Source organism: Telmatherina bonti (genome assembly GCF_933228915.1).
Source record: "Telmatherina bonti genome assembly, chromosome: 9".
NCBI lineage: Eukaryota > Metazoa > Chordata > Actinopteri > Atheriniformes > Telmatherinidae > Telmatherina > Telmatherina bonti.
The window spans coordinates 41,663,124-41,682,098 of NC_136627.1; the positions used below are offsets into that span (position 1 = coordinate 41,663,124).

The 18,975-nt window shown below is 48.4% G+C and overlaps 1 protein-coding gene across 1 annotated transcript in view; it reads right to left on the reverse strand.

Moving 5' to 3' along the window:
• Window positions 1–623: 623 nt before the first annotated feature.
• LOC306760658 (uncharacterized protein) overlaps window positions 624–18,975 on the reverse strand; it is a 65,829-nt gene continuing 47,477 nt past the window's right edge. The window contains exons 3-6 of the mRNA XM_079246607.1: window positions 15,072–15,331; window positions 10,120–10,189; window positions 1,522–2,287; window positions 624–1,381 (exon numbers count right to left, since the gene is read on the reverse strand). Of these exons, the coding sequence (XP_079102733.1) occupies window positions 628–1,381; window positions 1,522–2,287; window positions 10,120–10,189; window positions 15,072–15,331 (1,850 nt within the window). The 3' untranslated portion in view covers window positions 624–627. The remainder of the gene's footprint in view (window positions 1,382–1,521; window positions 2,288–10,119; window positions 10,190–15,071; window positions 15,332–18,975) is intronic.

Consider the following 18,975-nt stretch of genomic DNA (forward strand, 5'->3'; position numbering starts at 1 on the left):
CGAGTCACAGCAGGGTCCGGTCCGTCCGAGTCGCAGCGGGGTCCGTTCCGTCCGAGTCAGAGCAGAGCCCGGTCCGTCCGAGTCAGAGCAGGGTCCGGTCCGTCCGAGTCAGAGCAGAGCCCGGTCCGTCCGAGTCAGAGCAGAGTCCGGTGCGTCCGAGTCAAAGCAGGGTTCGGTCCGTCCGAGTCGCAGCAGGATTCGATCCGTCCGAGTCGCAGTAGGGTTCGAGTCACAGCAGGGTCCGATCCGTCCGAGTCACAGCAGGGTCCGATCCGTCCGAGTCACAGCAGGGTCCGATCCGTCCGAGTCACAGCAGGGTCCGATCCGTCCGAGTCAAAGCAGAGTCCGGTCCGTCCGAGTCGCAGCAGGATTCGATCCGTCTGAGTCGCAGTAGGGTTCGAGTCACAGCAGGGTCCGATCCGTCCGAGTCACAGCAGGGTCCGATCCGTCCGAGTCACAGCAGGGTCCGATCCGTCCGAGTCAAAGCAGAGTCCGGTCCGTCCGAGTCGCAGCAGGATTCGATCCGTCTGAGTCGCAGTAGGGTTCGAGTCACAGCAGGGTCCGATCCGTCCGAGTCACAGCAGGGTCCGATCCGTCCGTGTCACAGCAGGATCTGGTCCGTCCGAGTCACAGCAGAGTCCGGTCCGTCCAGGTGAAGACTCGTTCCCCGTCCCCACCCCCACACTGGTGCTTCTTCAGCTGCCGCGAGTCGGAGAAGCCCTGGCGGCAGCGGCTGCAGGAGTAGAGTTTGATGCCGGTGTGGATCTGCATGTGGGACTTGAGCTGGTTGGACTGCCTGAACCTGCGGTTGCAGACACTGCACTGGTACGGCTTCTCTCCAGTGTGAACCAGCAAGTGACGGTGGTAGTTTTGCGGCGTTCTGAACTCCTTCCCGCACTGCTGGCAGCGATGTGGTTTGACTCCGGTGTGCAGCAGCTCGTGCTGCTTTAGCTGCGACGGCAGCAGAAAGCTCTTGCTGCAGACGCTGCAGACGTGCGGGCGGTCGCCGCTGTGATGGCGCAGGTGGTACAGGTACAGATGGCGCAGGTGGAAGGCCTTCCCACAGGCGTCACAAGTAAACTCTTTCTTCTGGTTGTGGCTCTTCTCGTGCGTCTTCAGCGCGCTGCTGCTGCTGAAACTCTTCAGACAGATTTTACAGCTGAATGGTTTAACTCCGGCTGACCGCCGTCCGGCCGGATCTACACCAGACTTCCTGTGGTCGGCACCGCTGTGGACCAGCTGCTGGTGTTTCTGCAGCTGACAGTTGTAGAAAAACGTTTTTCCGCACAGGTCGCACATGAAGGGCTTCTCCACACCGTGAACCAGCATGTGGGTCTTCAGAGACCAGGTCCCAGAGAAGCCTTGGCCACATTGATCACACCTGGGGGACAGGTGAGGAAGAGGAGACAAAAGTTAGAGGAAACACTTGCTCTTTCTGGCAGATAACTCTGAGTTCCGATCAGTCATTGACTGATCAATCTCTACTTGACTGGCCTGGCTGATCTGGTTCTCTGAACGTACCTGAAGGGCTTCTCCCCGCTGTGCAGACGCAGGTGTCTCTGCAGGTTGTATTTCAGTCCGAAGCCGAGTCCGCAGGTATGGCAGGTGAAGGGTTTTTCTCCAGAGTGGACCACGCGGTGCTGCAGCAGTCCCATCCGGCACTTGAAGGCTTTGCTGCATTCGCTGCACTCGTAGGGCCGTTGGTCCGAGTGGGACCGCTTGTGGACGCGCAGGTTGCTGGGGGTCGAAAACCTTTTGCTGCAGGTCTGGCAAGCGTAAGGCCGGGCCCCTGTGTGGACCGTCTGGTGCTCTCTGAGGCTCTTCTTCCGAGTGAAACTTTTCCCACAGACGTCACACATGAAAGGCTTGACTTTAGCATGCGACGCCTCGTGATATCTGAGCGCGCTGGTGGAGGTGAAGGTCCGGTCGCAAGTGTGACACTTCAGTGGCGTCTTCTCCAGCCGGTGGAAGGCTTGATGCGCTCGGAGCTGGCGCCGCAGCCTGAACGTGCGGTCACACTGGTCGCAGTGCAGTAGCTTGTCAGGGTGGCTGTCCTGAGCGTCCCTCAGCCGGTGGCTCAGCTGGTGCTTGTGCAGCGTCTGCGCCTTGTAGAAACCCTTATCGCAGGAACTGCAGGGGAACGGCTTCAGGTGGCACGCCATGTGCTTCATCAGCTGGTGTTTCTGATGGAAGCCTTTGTTACAGAGCTCACAGAAGAACCTCTTGTCCTTGTACAGCTCCCTCCTCCTCCTCCTCTCCTGCTCCTTCTGCTCTTCCTCACTTAGAGCTGCAGCACAATCGGACAAACAGAAGAACATCATAAAGATGGAGGGCATGTCTATCCTAAAGCCCCGTCCCGCCACCTCTGCTGCTGAGCAGGGATGTTCCAGACGCCGGCCAGAAAGGCCACACGTCTTCCCGGAGTTTCATCTGTGAGGATGGCAAAGATAGACATAGATCAATGAGGGAGGGATCAATGAGGTGGCCACACCAAGCTAATGAAGGACATGTCAGCGGTCAGGTGATGCTTCTGAGGAAGAAGCCAGTAAAACCATCAATGAAGTAAAATGAAGCAAGATGGCGCCTGTGTACAAGGGCCCTCTCTTTGGATCCTGTTTTTCTGCCTACGGAGTCCTTGCTGATGTATAATCGCCAGTTTTTACTTAATCTCCAGTTTAATGAGAGAGTTTTTATCCCTGTCATATTACAGTCAACATAAAAGTCTTCCTCCGCTGCCGTCTGGCATACCAGCTCGCCTGTTCAGGGCTTCGGCACTCCTCCCACAGAAGAAACGCCACTGCATAGGCTGCAAGCGAGGTGACTATTTGGTGAACTTGAAGGCATCCCTGGCACGTTTCTCATCGTTTTCCCAACCAGGACCCTTTCCATCCCTACACGGTGTCCTGGCGTTCCCTGGATCCACCTGATATCTGCCTCGTTCCTGTCGTTGGGTCTGTGGCCCAGCCTCACCGCTCCTGCTCTCTCTGACCCTGTCAGCGTGGAATAAATCCCACCAATCTAAGGATCTGCTGCGCCGATGACCACTCCGTGTTAGCCCACTTCGCTAGGTCTGCTGACTCTGTCGCCACACTTACCTTTGGTCTGGTAAACATCCGTTCACTTACAAACAAGAGGATTTCATCCAGGATCTCATATCTGACCGTGAGATGGATTTTTATGACTGAAACGTGGCAACAGCCCAATGACTTCATTCATCTCAACGCATCCACTCCACCTGAGTTTGTTTACATGTTCACACCATGCTGCTCAGGAAGAGGGGGTGGTCTCGCGATGATTCACTGCCAGCATTACAAAGTAAAGCCACTTGACTCCCTGATGCTCAACTCATTTGAATACACGTCCTCACAACTCTCTGGACTGATTCCCACTATTTTATGTATTATGTCCCGACCACCCAAACCTAATAAGGACATTTTAAATGACTTTGCGGCTCTTCTTGCTCATCTGTCTTCGCTGTCTCCAAATCTGATTATACTTGGTGATTTCAATGGTCATATGGTTAATGACAATCCTCCTTCCAGGGACTTTGGATCCTGCTTAAATAGTTTTGGTCTACAACAACATATAAACTTCTCCACTCACGGTAAAGATCATATTCTGGGCTTGGTTTGTTGCTCTAGTGTTATTCCTGCTGACTGTCAAGCACATCACATTCCCTTCTCCGACCATAAACTGATCTGTTTCCACTCCTGCTTTCAGCGAAGGCGGACGCTTTTCTCTTTGCTCCTGTTTCCTCCCTCTCCTCCCACTCTGGCCTGCGACTTTGTCCTGTCTGACTCGGAGACTCTTTTTACAACGCTTTACTCAAATTTACATCATGGATCTGATCGGCTGGTCTCTCAACGCAATTGATCAAATTTTCTCAACCAGAAGATCGGGCAGACGGGAGCCTGCATGTCCTGAGGGGACGCTTCCGGCTGGATACGTTCAGGACTCATGGGCCAGGTGGAGACCGATGTGTCTGGCGGTTCTGTCCTCTGAGGACGTGGAGGATGTTTACATCTTTGGATTATTGGTGATCGGGATTCTGCTGATTGGCGATGGCAGAGTCCTGATCTACCTGAAGACCCGTGAGATTCTGGCAACAACTGGCAGGCTGCCAGAATTCTGTAACAGTACAGTGGGGCTCCAAAGTTTGGGCACCCTTGGTAAAAATTTATTTTAATGTGAAAATAAGGAGTTTTAAAAAGATGGAAAATCTCCAAAAGGCATCAAATTACAGTTTAGACATTCTTATAACATGTAAAAAAAAAAAGTTACATCTTATTTCCATCAGTTAAACCTTCAAAATAACAGAAAGGAAAATATGGCGTCTGTAAAAGTTTGGGCACCCTGCAGAGTTAGTACCTTGTACGCCCCCATTTTGACAACAGAGACCTGACAGTGTCCTGGATTGTTCACAGTTAGTGTCTGGAAAGACCAGGTGATGTCAATCTCAAAGGTTTTAAATGCCCAGACTCATCTGACCTTGTCAAGAACACTGAAACTGAAAATAGTTGATGCTCACAAAGCAAGAGAAGGGTGTAAGAAAATAGCAAAGCGTTTTCAAATGCTAATATCCTCTGTTCGGAATGTAATCAAGAAATGGCGGTCATTGGGAACAGAGGAAGTTAAAGCAAAATCTGGAAGACAAAGAAAAATATCAGACAGAACAGCTCACAAGATTGTAAGAAAAGCAAGTCAAAACCCAAGTTTGACTGCACGATCCCTCCAGGAAGATCTGGCTGATACTGGAGTCACGGTGCACTTTTCCACTATAAAGAGGTACTTGTACAAATATGGCCTTCATGGAAGAGTCATCAGAAGGAAACTTCTTTTACATCCTTACCACAAAAATCTGCATTTGAAGTTTGCAAAGGAACATAAAGACAAGCCTGATGCTTTTTGGAAACCAGTTCTGTGGACTGATGAGGTTAAAATTGAACTTTTTGGCCGGAATGAGCACAGGTACGTTTGGAGAAGACAGGGCACAGAATTTAATGAAAAGAACCTCTATCCAACTGTTAAGCATGGGGGTGGATCAGTTATGCTTTGGGGTTGTATTGCAGCCAGTGGCACAGGGAACATGTCACGAGTAGAACGAAAAATGGATTCAATGGGATTTGAGCTAATTTTGGATGCTAACCTAATGCCATCTGTGAAAAAGCTGCAGTTAAAGAGAAAATGGCTTCTACAAATGAAAAATGATCCTAAAAACACCTCAAAATCCAGGGTGGATTACATCAAGAGGCATGAACTGAAGGTTTTGCCATGGTCTTCACAATCTCCTGACCTCAACATAATTGAAAGTCTATGGATAGACCTTAAAAGAGCAGTGCGTCACAGATGACCCAGAAATCTCAAAGATCTGGAAGACTTTTGCAAGGAAGAATGGGTGAAGATACCTCAAACAAGATTAGAAAGACTATTGGCTGGCTATAAAAAGTGTTTACAAGCTGTCATACTTGCCAAACGGAGGAATAGAAGGTACTAACTATGCAGGGTGCCCAAACTTTTGCAGAGGCCATTTTTTGTTTTCTGTTATCTTAAAAGTTATAATGATGGAAATAAGATCAAACTTTTTTTTTGACATGTTATAAGAATGTCTAATCTGTAATTTGACGCCTTTTGGAGATGTTCCATCTTTTGTTAGCTTCTTATTTGCACATTAAAATAAATTTTTATCAGGGGTGCCCAAACTTTGGAGCCCCACTGTATATGCCGGGCTAGCAGTGCACAGATTCTTGTGTTGACCAGACTCGACCGTAAGCAGGATGCCAGTCTGGCCCACACTGGTCATTTGGCCGAGGTCCCGGAGCTGGTCCGCAAAATCGATAACAACATGGAGAAGATGTCTGCTAGAATGGGTGGAAATTGACCCCCCCCCCCCATTCGGCTATCTGGAGCTGCCTGCCTGAGATCAGCTATGGACTCAAGGCCGAGGGTAAATTGGTTTCCTTGCCTGGAACCAACAGGTTCAGATATGAACCTCGACCCCCCCCATGATTGTAATGTATCTCTGTTTTTACCTGTTATAAGGCAGCGCCAGTAAAACTGGCTGCGTGGCCTAAGCTTAAGCTCAGTTCTGTATTACTCTTTTGTCATTAATGTTACATGTCTGTATGGCAAATCTTGGACGAACTGGCTTGAACTTTGAATTTCCCCTCTGGGATGAATAAAGTATTTGATTTGATTTGATAAGTCTCTCTCTCACCAAAACCTACCCGCCCTGCTACAACTCATTCATTTCTTTTCCTAACCACTTACTCCAATTCAGGGTCACAGGGACGCAGCAGTCTTTGGGCGAAAGGCAGGCCCTTGACAGCTCACCAGTTTATTGCAGGGCCACATAGAAAACCACTCACTCCAATGGGCAATTTAGAGTAACCAATTAGCCTAACATGCATGTCTTTGGACGGTGGGAAGAAGCTGGAGTACCCACACATACACAGGGAGAACATGCAAACTCTACACAGAAAGGCCACTGTCCAACCCTCGCCCCAGCATCGAACCAGCAACCTTCTCGCTGTGAGGCCACAGTGCTAACCACTATGTCACCGTGCAGCTCACCCCGCTACAACTCTTTCAGGAAAATCAAGGATATCAATCTTGACACATTCTCATCTGCCATAAACAACCTCCTGACGCCATCCACTCCACTCCCGATGAGCTCGTCTCTCTCTATAACAATAGCCTCAACAACCTCCTTAACACCTTTACTCCACAGAAACTTCCTCCAATTTGCTTCCTTCTCCTGCTCTGCTCCATGGTCCACCCCCACCCTCTGTCAACTCAAAGCTAAAAGGCGCCAGCTGGAACGCCTTGCCAAGAAAACTGGACTCACTCTTCACAGGAACATATGAAATAGCCATATTCTTCTATACAAGGACTGTATTGCTTCAGCAAAATCCACTTATTGGTCTGGTCTACCATCCCCTTCACAGCACAGAATCATCTTTTCTAAAAACCACCAACGACCTTCTGATGGCAGCTGACTCTGGTCTCCTCACCATCCTCATCCTCTTTGATCTTAATGCAGCATTTCATACCATTTCCAACAGCATCCTGCTAAATAGACTGGCATCTCTCTTGGGCTCCGATAATCCTGTCACCTGGTTCTCTTCATATCTGTCCAACCGCACACAGTTCATTCAACTTAAGGCTCATTATTCCAAGTCATTCCCCGTCACTGCTGATATTCCCCAGGGCTCAGTCCTGCGACCCCTTCTGTTCATCACCTATGTTCTCCCCCTCGACCACATATTCTGTGACTACAGCACCAATTTCCATTCCTATGCAGACGACACCCAGCTCTACATCTCCTCAAAACCCAACTCCTCTCCTCCACCCTTCTCCCTCTCCGACTGTCTCCAGGAAATCAAAGCCTGGTTCTCTTCCAGTCATCTCAAACTTAACAGCAGTAAAACAGAAGTTTTACTTGTAGGCCTTCATCCATTCATCCATCCATCCATCTTCTGCCGCTTATCCGGGGTCGGGTCGCGGGGGCAGCAGCCTAAGCAGGGAAGCCCAGACTTCCCTCTCCCCAGCCACATTTGCCAACTCTGCGGGGGGATCCCGAGGCGTTCCCAGGCCAGCCGAGAGATATAATCCCTCCAGCGTGTCCTGAAGCAGGACCTGACTCCCGACCCGGAGAGGGCAATCCACCCTATTCCGGCTGAGGACCATGGTCTCAGATTTTGAGGTGCTGATTCTCATCCCAGCCGCTTCACACTCGGCCGCAAATCGCTCAAGTGAGAGCTGGAGATCACGACCAGATGAAGCCAACAGGACCGCGTCATCGGCAAAAAGCAGGGACCCAATCCTGAGGCCACCAAGCCGGATCCCCTCAACACCTCGGCTGCACCTAGAAATTCTGTCCATATAAGTTATGAACAGAATCGGTGATAAAGGGCAGACTTGGCGGAGTCCAACCCTCACTGGAAACGAATCCGACTTACTACCGGCAATGTAGACCAAGCTCTGATACCTGTCGTACAGGGACCGGACAGCTTGTACAAGAGGGTCCGGTACCCCATACCCTCCACAGGAGCCCCCCAGGGGACATGGTGGAACGCCTTCTCCAGGTCCACAAAGCACATGTAGACTGGTTGGGCAAACTCCCATGCCCCCTCCAGGACCCCAAAGAGGGTATAGAGCTGGTCCACTGTTCCACGACCAGGACGAAAACCACACTGCTCCTCCTCAATCCGAGATTCGACTATCCGGCGGACCCACCTCTCCAGGACCCCTGAATAGACCTTACCAGGGAGGCTGAGGAGTGTGATTCGCCTGTAACTGGAACACACCCTCCGGTACCCCTTCTTAAAAAGGGGGACCACCACCCCAGTCTGCCAATCCAGCGGTACTGTCCCTGATGTCCACGCGATGCTGCAGAGGCGTGTCAGCCAGGACAGCCCCACAGCATCCAGAGCCTTAAGGAACTCTGGGCGGATCTCATCCACCCCCGGGGCCTTGCTGCCAAGGAGCTTGTTGACCACCTCAGCGACTTCAGCCCCAGAGATAGGAGAGTCCACCCCTGAGTCCGCCAGCTCTGCTTCCTCATGGGAAGCAACTGCTTTTCTCAGCATGATGGCAGAGACGTGTGGAGGACACAGCAGGACTACAACCTACAGTGTCCTGAAAAGAGAACAGAGGGTACTTGGATGGATAAGGAAACCCAGGAGGGATCTGTGGACACATGAATAACTGAAGTAGGAAAGACCAACCTGGGATGATATTTTTACTCGGCTAGCTCTGGGACTTCTATGATATTTTTCCTTGTGGCTGACAATTTGGGAATATACTTCGGCCTCTGTAACCAAGGCAGTCGGAGTAGGTCTGGGAATTCTGGATGAAACCTCTGCTGCATTCACCACCACCATTCAGAGCTTCTTCGCTACATCGACTTGACAGGCCACCACTTCTAGAATTTTAGCTCCATGTCTTTAAAATAGAGAGAATTACATAGTCTCACATGCATCAATGGGGAGGGGGTAGGACCTGATCAGACTTTGTTAGTCACCCCCAAAGCAAGATACACTTCCACAGCCTTCTTCCAAGCTTGGTATTCGCTAAAACACCCCATGAAATATGTTCGGTTTAGTATGGTGATCATTTAAATCTCCAGCAGGTCCTCCTGCTCAGAGACATGTTCCTCTGGGTGAAGTGGTTCCTCGTCCTGATAGTAGTCTATACATTCTGTAATCATGAACAATAAGAAATATAGTTAGACCCCTCAGTTTACTGTAAATCTGTAAAAACTCTGACCGATCCAAACGTTCCGACCCAAATGGAGTTGTTCATTTCTTATATTTCCTAAGCTTCTTCTCCCGGCTCCCCTCCTCCCCCTCCTGCAGCGCATACCTGATAGCCACACCCTGCATTTAAACAGCATGTTAGGATGAAAACACAAAGTAGTGAAGAAGAAACTTGGAAGGCAAACATGGCTGAGAAAATGCAGGAAGGATTTCCCAACCCGGCTCGGTTTATTTGCCTCCTCCTGCTAAACAGCCGAGAAAGAGAAAATCGTTGGTTGAAAAAGCTGCGAATAAAAAAGCCTCGGATCACGCAAGGAGCAGAACCAGAGGGGGAGGAGCCAAGACAGGGGGAGGAGCCAAGACAGGGGGATGGATCAGACAGGGAGAGGGGCCAACACAGGGGAGGAGCCATAACAGGGGGAGGAGCTAACACAGGGGAGGAGCCAAGTCAAGAGGAGGGTACAAGACAGAAGGAGGGGCCAAGTCAAGAGGAGGGGCCAAGACAGGAGGAGGGGCCAATACAGGGGGGCAAGGCCAGGACAGGGGGAGGAGCAGAGACAGGGTCCTGCTAGCTCCCCAACATTACTTACCCGCAATGTTCATGTTAAAACATAAAAAAAATGCTGAACGCCACGGCAAACCTATCATGAACCAGCAAAGACCTGAACCAGGACCTGAGACCAGCACCTGGACCTTCAGCTGATCCAGCTACCTGGATGGAAGCCTTGTCAGAAATAGTCTTCATGGAGGGATGTATCCTCCCCAGAACCTGGACCTCAGCGGGTCTCACATGCTCTGCCTACATCACACGTCCAATCTGTAACACCTGTCTAACCTACATCACCTATCTCATCTATCTCACCTGTTCGGTTGTCATGGACGACCTGAGCGCCATCTGTTTCCTCTTTCGTTCCCATCGTGGTTTCTGTCGCCTGGAAAACACAGACCGAAATCTTTAGCAGTTCTGATTACTGATCCTTATCACCGATCGTCCGACAGATTAAATGATCAATGTGAAGAATCAGCAACTGGACCATCATGAGTAAACAAAACCGCTGAGGGACGCGCTGACGTTGCGGTAACGTATTGTGTCATTTCCTGTTTCCCTAGCGTGTATCACTGCGGATTGCTACGAGCCGTTGGCTCCTTTAACCTCTTTCTAACTGCTATCTATTGTTAACCAACCACTCACTTTAGTGCACAATATCTTCCCAAACCACTGTTCTATATATTGCATTTATTTTTGGGATCTTTGGCTTTCTGTTTACTGACTTAAACAGCTCAAACACTCGGTTTTAGCATGGCTGCTAGCTCTCTTCCCACACCCCGGTCCCCTGCCTTTTCTTGCTCGGTGTGTCTGATGTTTAGCTACTCCTCCGCCTCCTTTAGTGATAACGGTAGGTGTATTAAGTGTAGCAGCTTTGGAGGCGAGGCTCTGTGAGTTAGAAGCCCAGCTCCGCACTCAGTTAGGGAAGCAGTTAGTCAGCAAGCCCCCATTAGCCAGTGCGGAGCTACCAGCCAGGGCAGCTAACCCACCTAGCGGTCCCTCAGCAGTTCCCGTGCAGCCGGGAGCCGAGGCAGGCTGGACGACGGTCAGGCGGAAGCGTAGCCCCAAACCAAAACCCACTGGCCACCACCGACCTGTTCACGTTTCTAACAGATTTTCCCCGCTCGGCGACACACCCGCTGAGGCAGAAACCCTGATTATAGGTAGTTCCATAGTCAGAAACGTGGCTCTAGAGACACCGGGGACCATAGTCAAATGCATTCCTGGGGCCAGAGCGGGCAACGTCGAATCGTATCTGAAACTGCTGGCTAAGGCTAAACGTAAATACCGTAAGATTGTAATTCACGTCGGCGGTAACGACACCCGGTTACGCCAATCGGAGGTCACTAAAATGAATGTTGCTTCGGTGTGTAACTTTGCCAAGAGCATGTTGGACTCCGTAGTTTTCTCTGGTCCCTTGCCAAATTTAATCAGTGATGACATGTTTAGCCGCATGTCATCCTTCAACCGCTGGTTGTCTAGGTGGTGTCCCGATAACAACGTGGGTTTTATAGATAATTGGAGCGCTGTTTGGGGAAAGCCTGGTCTTATTAGGAGAGATGGCATCCATCCCACATTGGATGGAGCCGCTCTCTTATCTAGCAATATGGACTCTTTTATTAGTCAGCTAAATTGACAACTCAGGGTTGGGACCAGGAGGCAGAATTGTAGTCCTACACACTTTTCTGCAGCTTCCCACCTGCCGCCGCCCACCCAAAACCCCATTCCGACCTTATACAACTTCCCAGCAGTAAGAATTAAACAACACAAAAACACTTCTGGGGTTAATCGTGAAAACCTCGTAAAAATAAAAACAATGGATCTAATAAAATCTGAAAATAAGACAATAAAGTGTGGCCTACTGAATATCAGATCCCTCCCAAATAAGTCTTTATTAGTCAATGACTTGATAGGTGACCACCACATTGATTTATTCTGTCTTACGGAAACCTGGTTACAGCAAGAGGATTATGTTAGTATTAATGAAGCTACGCCAGCTAACTATTTAAACTTTCACATTCCTAGAACTACAGGCAGAGGAGGAGGTGTTGCAGCTATTTTTAAGTCAGAATTATTAATTAGTCCCAAGCTCAAAACTAACTATAAATCCTTTGAATTCCTGACATTAAATTTATCTCATCCAAAATGGAATTGAGAGAAACCGCTCCTTTTAGCATTAGTGTATCGCCCACCTGGACCTTACTCCGAGTTTCTGACCCAATTCTCTGATCTCTTGTCTGAGTTAGTGCTGACTACTGATAAGGTCATTGTACTAGGTGATTTTAATATTCATGTTGACCATGAAAATGATAGTTTAAACATTTCCTTTAGCTCTATTCTAAACTCAACTGGGTTTTCACTAAATGTCCATGGAGCCACTCACTCTCATGGTCATACTCTTGATCTGGTTCTAACATCTGGTATTGAGACTGATAAGCTCAAAGTATTTCCTCAAAACCCTGTCTTGTCCGATCACTTCTCATTAACCTTTGAATTCACTTTATTTGATTACTCACTGACCAAAAATAAATTCTACTATAGTAGATGTTTATCAGACAATAATATTACAAAATTTAAACAATCAATTGAATAAATTTTTTCCCCTCTACCATGTGTTAGCATGACTGAGAGTCCCCCTTTAAGCCTTACTCCTGCTCAGATTGATCAACATGCTGATACTATAACAGCTTCAATGCGTACAACCTTGGATAATGTTGCTCCCCTAAAGAAGAAGAAATTAGGTAAGATTATGAAGGCTCCCTGGTTTAATTCCCAGCTTCGAGCTCTAAAACAGGCGTCAAGGCGTTTGGAAAACAGATGGCGTTCATCAGGACTAGAGGAGTCTCACTTAACCTGGAAAGAAAGTTTAATTGTATACAAAAAAGCCTTACGTACGGCAAGAACAGCTTATTATTCATCATTGATAGAGGAAAACAAAAACAACCCTCGGTTTCTTTTCAGCACTGTAGCTAGGCTTACTAGGAGCCAGAGCGCTGTGGAGCCATGTATTCCTTTCTCACTTAGCTGTGATGATTTCATGTATTTTTTCAGGACTAAAATTGACACTATTAGAGATCAAATCCACAATATTCTTCCTTCTACCTATAATGTTGGGGCTGTTGTGGTCTCCGAAACATCCTTAGAACCAGGATCTGACTTGTGTCTAAATAGTTTCTGTCCTGTCCAACCCTCTGAATTAACTAAAATAATAGCTTCATCTAAACCATCCACCTGTATCTTAGACCCTCTCCCAACGAGCCTCTTTAAGGACATTTTCCCTTTAATTAATACATCACGACTAAATCTTATCAATATGTCTTTAGTGACAGGATATGTACCACAATCATTTAAAACTGCTGTAATCAAGCCTTTACTTAAAAAGCAATCTCTGGATCCAGAGGTGATAGCAAATTATAGACCTATATCTAACCTCCCGTTTATGTCCAAAATTCTGGAGAAAATAGTTTCAGCTCAGCTACATGCCCACCTGAGCAGAAATAATTTATGCGAGGAGTTTCAGTCAGGATTTAGAGCTCATCATAGCACTGAGACAGCATTGGTGAAAGTTACTAATGACCTTCTTATGGCCTCAGACAAAGGACTTGTGTCCGTACTTATCTTGCTTGATCTTAGTGCTGCATTTGATACAGTCGATCATAACATTCTGTTACAGAGACTAGAACAGGTGGTTGGAATTACAGGTACAGCGTTAAGCTGGTTTAAATCATATTTATCTGATAGACTTCAGTTCGTTCATGTAAATGACAAGTCCTCCTCCCAAACTACAGTAAGTCATGGAGTTCCTCAAGGTTCTGTACTTGGACCAATACTCTTCACGCTATATATGCTCCCTTTAGGCAAAATTATTAGCATGGAATAAACTTTCATTGTTATGCAGATGATACTCAACTATACTTATCCTTTAAACCAGATTAAACAAATCAGCCCGATAGGCTACAAAATTGTCTCATAGACATAAAGACTTGGATGTCTAGAAATTTTCTCCTCTTAAACTCAGATAAGACTGAAGTAATTCTCGTTGGATCTGAAAAACTCAGAGCTAAATTTTCCGGTTTTGTAATGAACCTGGATGGCATTACTTTAGCTTCCAGTGCTACAGTGAGAAACCTTGGAGTAATATTTGACCCTGACCTGTCCTTTGGTCCACATATTAAGCAGGTTACTAAAACAGCCTTCTTTCATTTACGTAATAAAGCCAAAATTAGGGACATTCTGTCTCAGAGTGATGCAGAAAAACTGGTTCATGCTTTTGTTACTTCGAGACTAGATTACTGTAACTCTCTATTACTGGGCTGTCCTAAATATGCCCTGAAAAGCCTTCAGCTGATCCAGAATTCTGCAGCCAGAGTCCTGACCAGAACCAGCAGGAGAGATCATATTTCTCCAGTTTTAGCCTCTCTTCATTGGCTGCCTGTTGAATCTAGAATAGAATTTAAAATCCTTCTCCTTACATATAAAGCCCTCCACAGCCAGGCACCACTATATATCAAAGACCTCATAGTTCCTTATATACCAAGCAGAGTACTTCGTTCCCAGACTGCAGGCTTACTTGTGGTTCCTAGAGTCTCAAAGAGCCGAGCAGGAGGCAGAGCCTTTGGTTATCAGGCCCCTCTCTTATGGAATAAGCTCCCAGTTAGTGTTAGGGAAGCAGACACCCTCCCCACCTTTAAGACTAGACTGAAGACTTATCTTTTTGATAAGTCCTACAGCTAGGGATGGTTAGCATCCCTTAGTTATGCTGCTATAGGTTTAGACTGCTGAGGGACATTTCCTGATACACTGAGCTTCTTCTCTTTATCTCTCTCTTTTATCCCCCCCAATAACAGTGTTGCATCATTAACATGTATGTCTCCTGTCTCAGCAGGTCTCCCTGGCCGGGAGTAGCAGTTCCTGTTGTCTGTTGTCTTTCTGTCCTCTTCCCCCCACACAGCAGAGGCAGATGGCTGCCTGTCCTGAGCCGGGTTCTGCCGGAGGTTTCCTTCCTGTTAAAAGGGAGTTTTTTCCTTCCCACTGTTGCCAGTGTGCTTGCTCAGGATGGGAGATTGAGTTGGACTCAACTCAATCTGTTGGTTTCCTTATATAGGCTGTTATGAATTGGCCTTCATTATGTTTTCCCCTCTGTCTGTAAAGCGTCTTGAGATGGCATTGCCGTGATTTGATGCTATATAAATAAAGTTGAATTGAATTGAATTGAATTAAACAAAACCCAGCTGGTCAGAACTGGGTCTGAAATAAGGTGGACTTACAGCCGCCTGTTCTTCAGGTGAGGGTGTGTCTATAAGCTCACTGATTGGCTGAACACCAGTCACAGGAAGTGATGTCATGTTCCCACTGGGTTCAGCATCCTTGTAGTTCTGTTCCATTTCTAAAACCACCTCAGCCTGGACATCAGCCGGATCGGGTTTCTCCTGCAGTATGAGCACAGGGACCTGAGTGCTGCTGGGGCGTCCCGAGCCCAGGACGGGCCAGGCCGTGGCCAGGTGGTCGGGTGATGGACAAGGTTGGACTACAGAGAGAGAGAGAGAGAGGACACTTTACTGTCGTTGCACACAAGTTGCAACCAAATCATTCTACACCACCATGACAAGAAATCGTGAAATAAGACGATTTAAAACTGTTGAAACAGAGAGGTTCATCAGTGCAGCCGTGTGCAAACTACGTTATTTCCATCCGTGTGAGTGTACAGATGTAGACAGATGTTCCAGCAGGATGAGGACAGATGTTCCAGCAGGATGAGGACAGATGTTCCAGCAGGATGAGGACAGATGTTCCAGCAGGATGAGGACAGATGTTCCAGCAGGATGAGGACAGATGTTCAAGCAGGATGAGGACAGATGTTCCAGCAGGATGTAGACAGATGTTCCAGCAGGATGTAGACAGATGTTCCAGCAGGATGTAGACAGATGTTCCAGCAGGATGTAGACAGATGTTCCAGCAGGATGTGGACAGATGTTCCAGCAGGATGAGGACAGATGTTCCAGCAGGATGAGGACAGACGTTCCAGCAGGATGTAGACAGATGTTCCAGCAGGATGTGGACAGATGTTCCAGCAGGATGAGGACAGACGTTCCAGCAGGATGAGGACAGACGTTCCAGCAGGATGTAGACAGATGTTCCAGCAGGATGAGGACAGATGTTCCAGCAGGATGTAGACAGATGTTCCAGCAGGATGTAGACAGATGTTCCAGCAGGATGAGGACAGATGTTCCAGCAGGATGTAGACAGATGTTCCAGCAGGATGTAGACAGATGTTCCAGCAGGATGAGGACAGATGTTCCAGCAGGATGTAGACAGATGTTCCAGCAGGATGTAGACAGATGTTCCAGCAGGATGAGGACAGATGTTCCAGCAGGATGTAGACAGATGTTCCAGCAGGATGAGGACAGATGTTCCAGCAGGATGTAGACAGATGTTCCAGCAGGATGTAGACAGATGTTCCAGCAGGATGAGGACAGATGTTCCAGCAGGATGTAGACAGATGTTCCAGCAGGATGTAGACAGACGTTCCAGCAGGATGAGGACAGACGTTCCAGCAGGATGAGGACAGACGTTCCAGCAGGATGTAGACAGATGTTCCAGCAGGATGAGGACAGATGTTCCAGCAGGATGTAGACAGATGTTCCAGCAGGATGAGGACAGACGTTCCAGCAGGATGAGGACAGACGTTCCAGCAGGATGTAGACAGACGTTCCAGCAGGATGTAGACAGACGTTCCAGCAGGATGTAGACAGACGTTCCAGCAGGATGAGGACAGATGTTCCAGCAGGATGAGGACAGATGTTCCAGCAGGATGTAGACAGACGTTCCAGCAGGATGTAGACAGACGTTCCAGCAGGATGTAGACAGACGTTCCAGCAGGATGAGGACAGATGTTCCAGCAGGATGAGGACAGATGTTCCAGCAGGATGAGGACAGACGTTCCAGCAGGATGTAGACAGACGTTCCAGCAGGATGTAGACAGACGTTCCAGCAGGATGAGGACAGATGTTCCAGCAGGATGAGGACAGATGTTCCAGCAGGATGTAGACAGACGTTCCAGCAGGAAGAGGACAGATGTTCCAGCAGGATGTGGACAGATGTTCCAGCAGGATGAGGACAGACGTTCCAGCAGGATGAGGACAGATGTTCCAGCAGGATGAGGACAGATGTTCCAGCAGGATGTAGACAGATGTTCCAGCAGGATGTGGACAGACGTTCCAGCAGGATGAGGACAGATGTTCCAGCAGGATGAGGACAGATGTTCCAGCAGGATGTAGACAGATGTTCCAGCAGGATGTAGACAGATGTTCCAGCAGGATGTAGACAGATGTTCCAGCAGGATGAGGACAGATGTTCCAGCAGGATGAGGACAGATGTTCCAGCAGGATGAGGACAGATGTTCCAGCAGGATGAGGACAGACGTTCCAGCAGGATGTAGACAGATGTTCCAGCAGGATGTAGACAGATGTTCCAGCAGGATGTGGACAGATGTTCCAGCAGGATGTAGACAGATGTTCCAGCAGGATGTAGACAGATGTTCCAGCAGGATGAGGACAGATGTTCCAGCAGGATGTAGACAGATGTTCCAGCAGGATGTAGACAGATGTTCCAGCAGGATGTAGACAGATGTTCCAGCAGGAAGAGGACAGACGTTCCAGCAGGATGAGGACAGATGTTCCAGCAGGATGTAGACAGATGTTCCAGCAGGATGTAGACAGATGTTCCAGCAGGATGAGGACAGATGTTCCAGCAGGATGTAGACAGATGTTCCAGCAGGATGTAGACAGATGTTCCAGCAGGATGTAGACAGATGTTCCAGCAGGATGTAGACAGATGTTCCAGCAGGATGTAGACAGATGTTCCAGCAGGATGAGGACAGATGTTCCAGCAGGATGTAGACAGATGTTCCAGCAGGATGTAGACAGATGTTCCAGCAGGATGTAGACAGATGTTCCAGCAGGATGTAGACAGATGTTCCAGCAGGATGTAGACAGATGTTCCAGCAGGATGTAGACAGATGTTCCAGCAGGATGTAGACAGATGTTCCAGCAGGAAGAGGACAGATGTTCCAGCAGGATGTAGACAGATGTTCCAGCAGGATGTAGACAGATGTTCCAGCAGGATGAGGACAGATGTTCCAGCAGGAAGAGGACAGATGTTCCAGCAGGATGAGGACAGATGTTCCAGCAGGATGTAGACAGATGTTCCAGCAGGAAGAGGACAGATGTTCCAGCAGGAAGTAGACAGATGTTCCAGCAGGATGTAGACAGATGTTCCAGCAGGATGAGGACAGATGTTCCAGCAGGATGAGGACAGATGTTCCAGCAGGATGAGGACAGATGTTCCAGCAGGATGTAGACAGATGTTCCAGCAGGATGAGGACAGATGTTCCAGCAGGAAGAGGACAGATGTTCCAGCAGGATGTAGACAGATGTTCCAGCAGGATGAGGACAGATGTTCCAGCAGGATGAGGACAGATGTTCCAGCAGGATGAGGACAGATGTTCCAGCAGGATGAGGACAGATGTTCCAGCAGGATGAGGACAGATGTTCCAGCAGGATGTAGACAGATGTTCCAGCAGGATGTAGACAGATGTTCCAGCAGGATGAGGACAGATGTTCCAGCAGGATGTAGACAGATGTTCCAGCAGGATGTAGACAGATGTTCCAGCAGGATGTAGACAGATGTTCCAGCAGGATGTAGACAGATGTTCCAGCAGGATGTAGACAGATGTTCCAGCAGGATGTAGACAGATGTTCCAGCAGGATGTAGACAGATGTTCCAGCAGGATGTACATAGATGTTCCAGCAGGATGTAGACAGATGTTCCAGCAGGATGTAGACAGATGTTCCAGCAGGATGAGGACAGATGTTCCAGCAGGATGTAGACAGATGTTCCAGCAGGATGTAGACAGATGTTCCAGCAGGATGTAGACAGATGTTCCAGCAGGATGTAGACAGATGTTCCAGCAGGATGTACATAGATGTTCCAGCAGGATGTAGACAGATGTTCCAGCATGATGTAGACAGATGTTCCAGCAGGATGAGGACAGACGTTCCAGCAGGATGAGGACAGATGTTCCAGCAGGATGAGGACAGATGTTCCAGCAGGATGTAGACAGATGTTCCAGCAGGATGAGGACAGATGTTCCAGCAGGATGAGGACAGATGT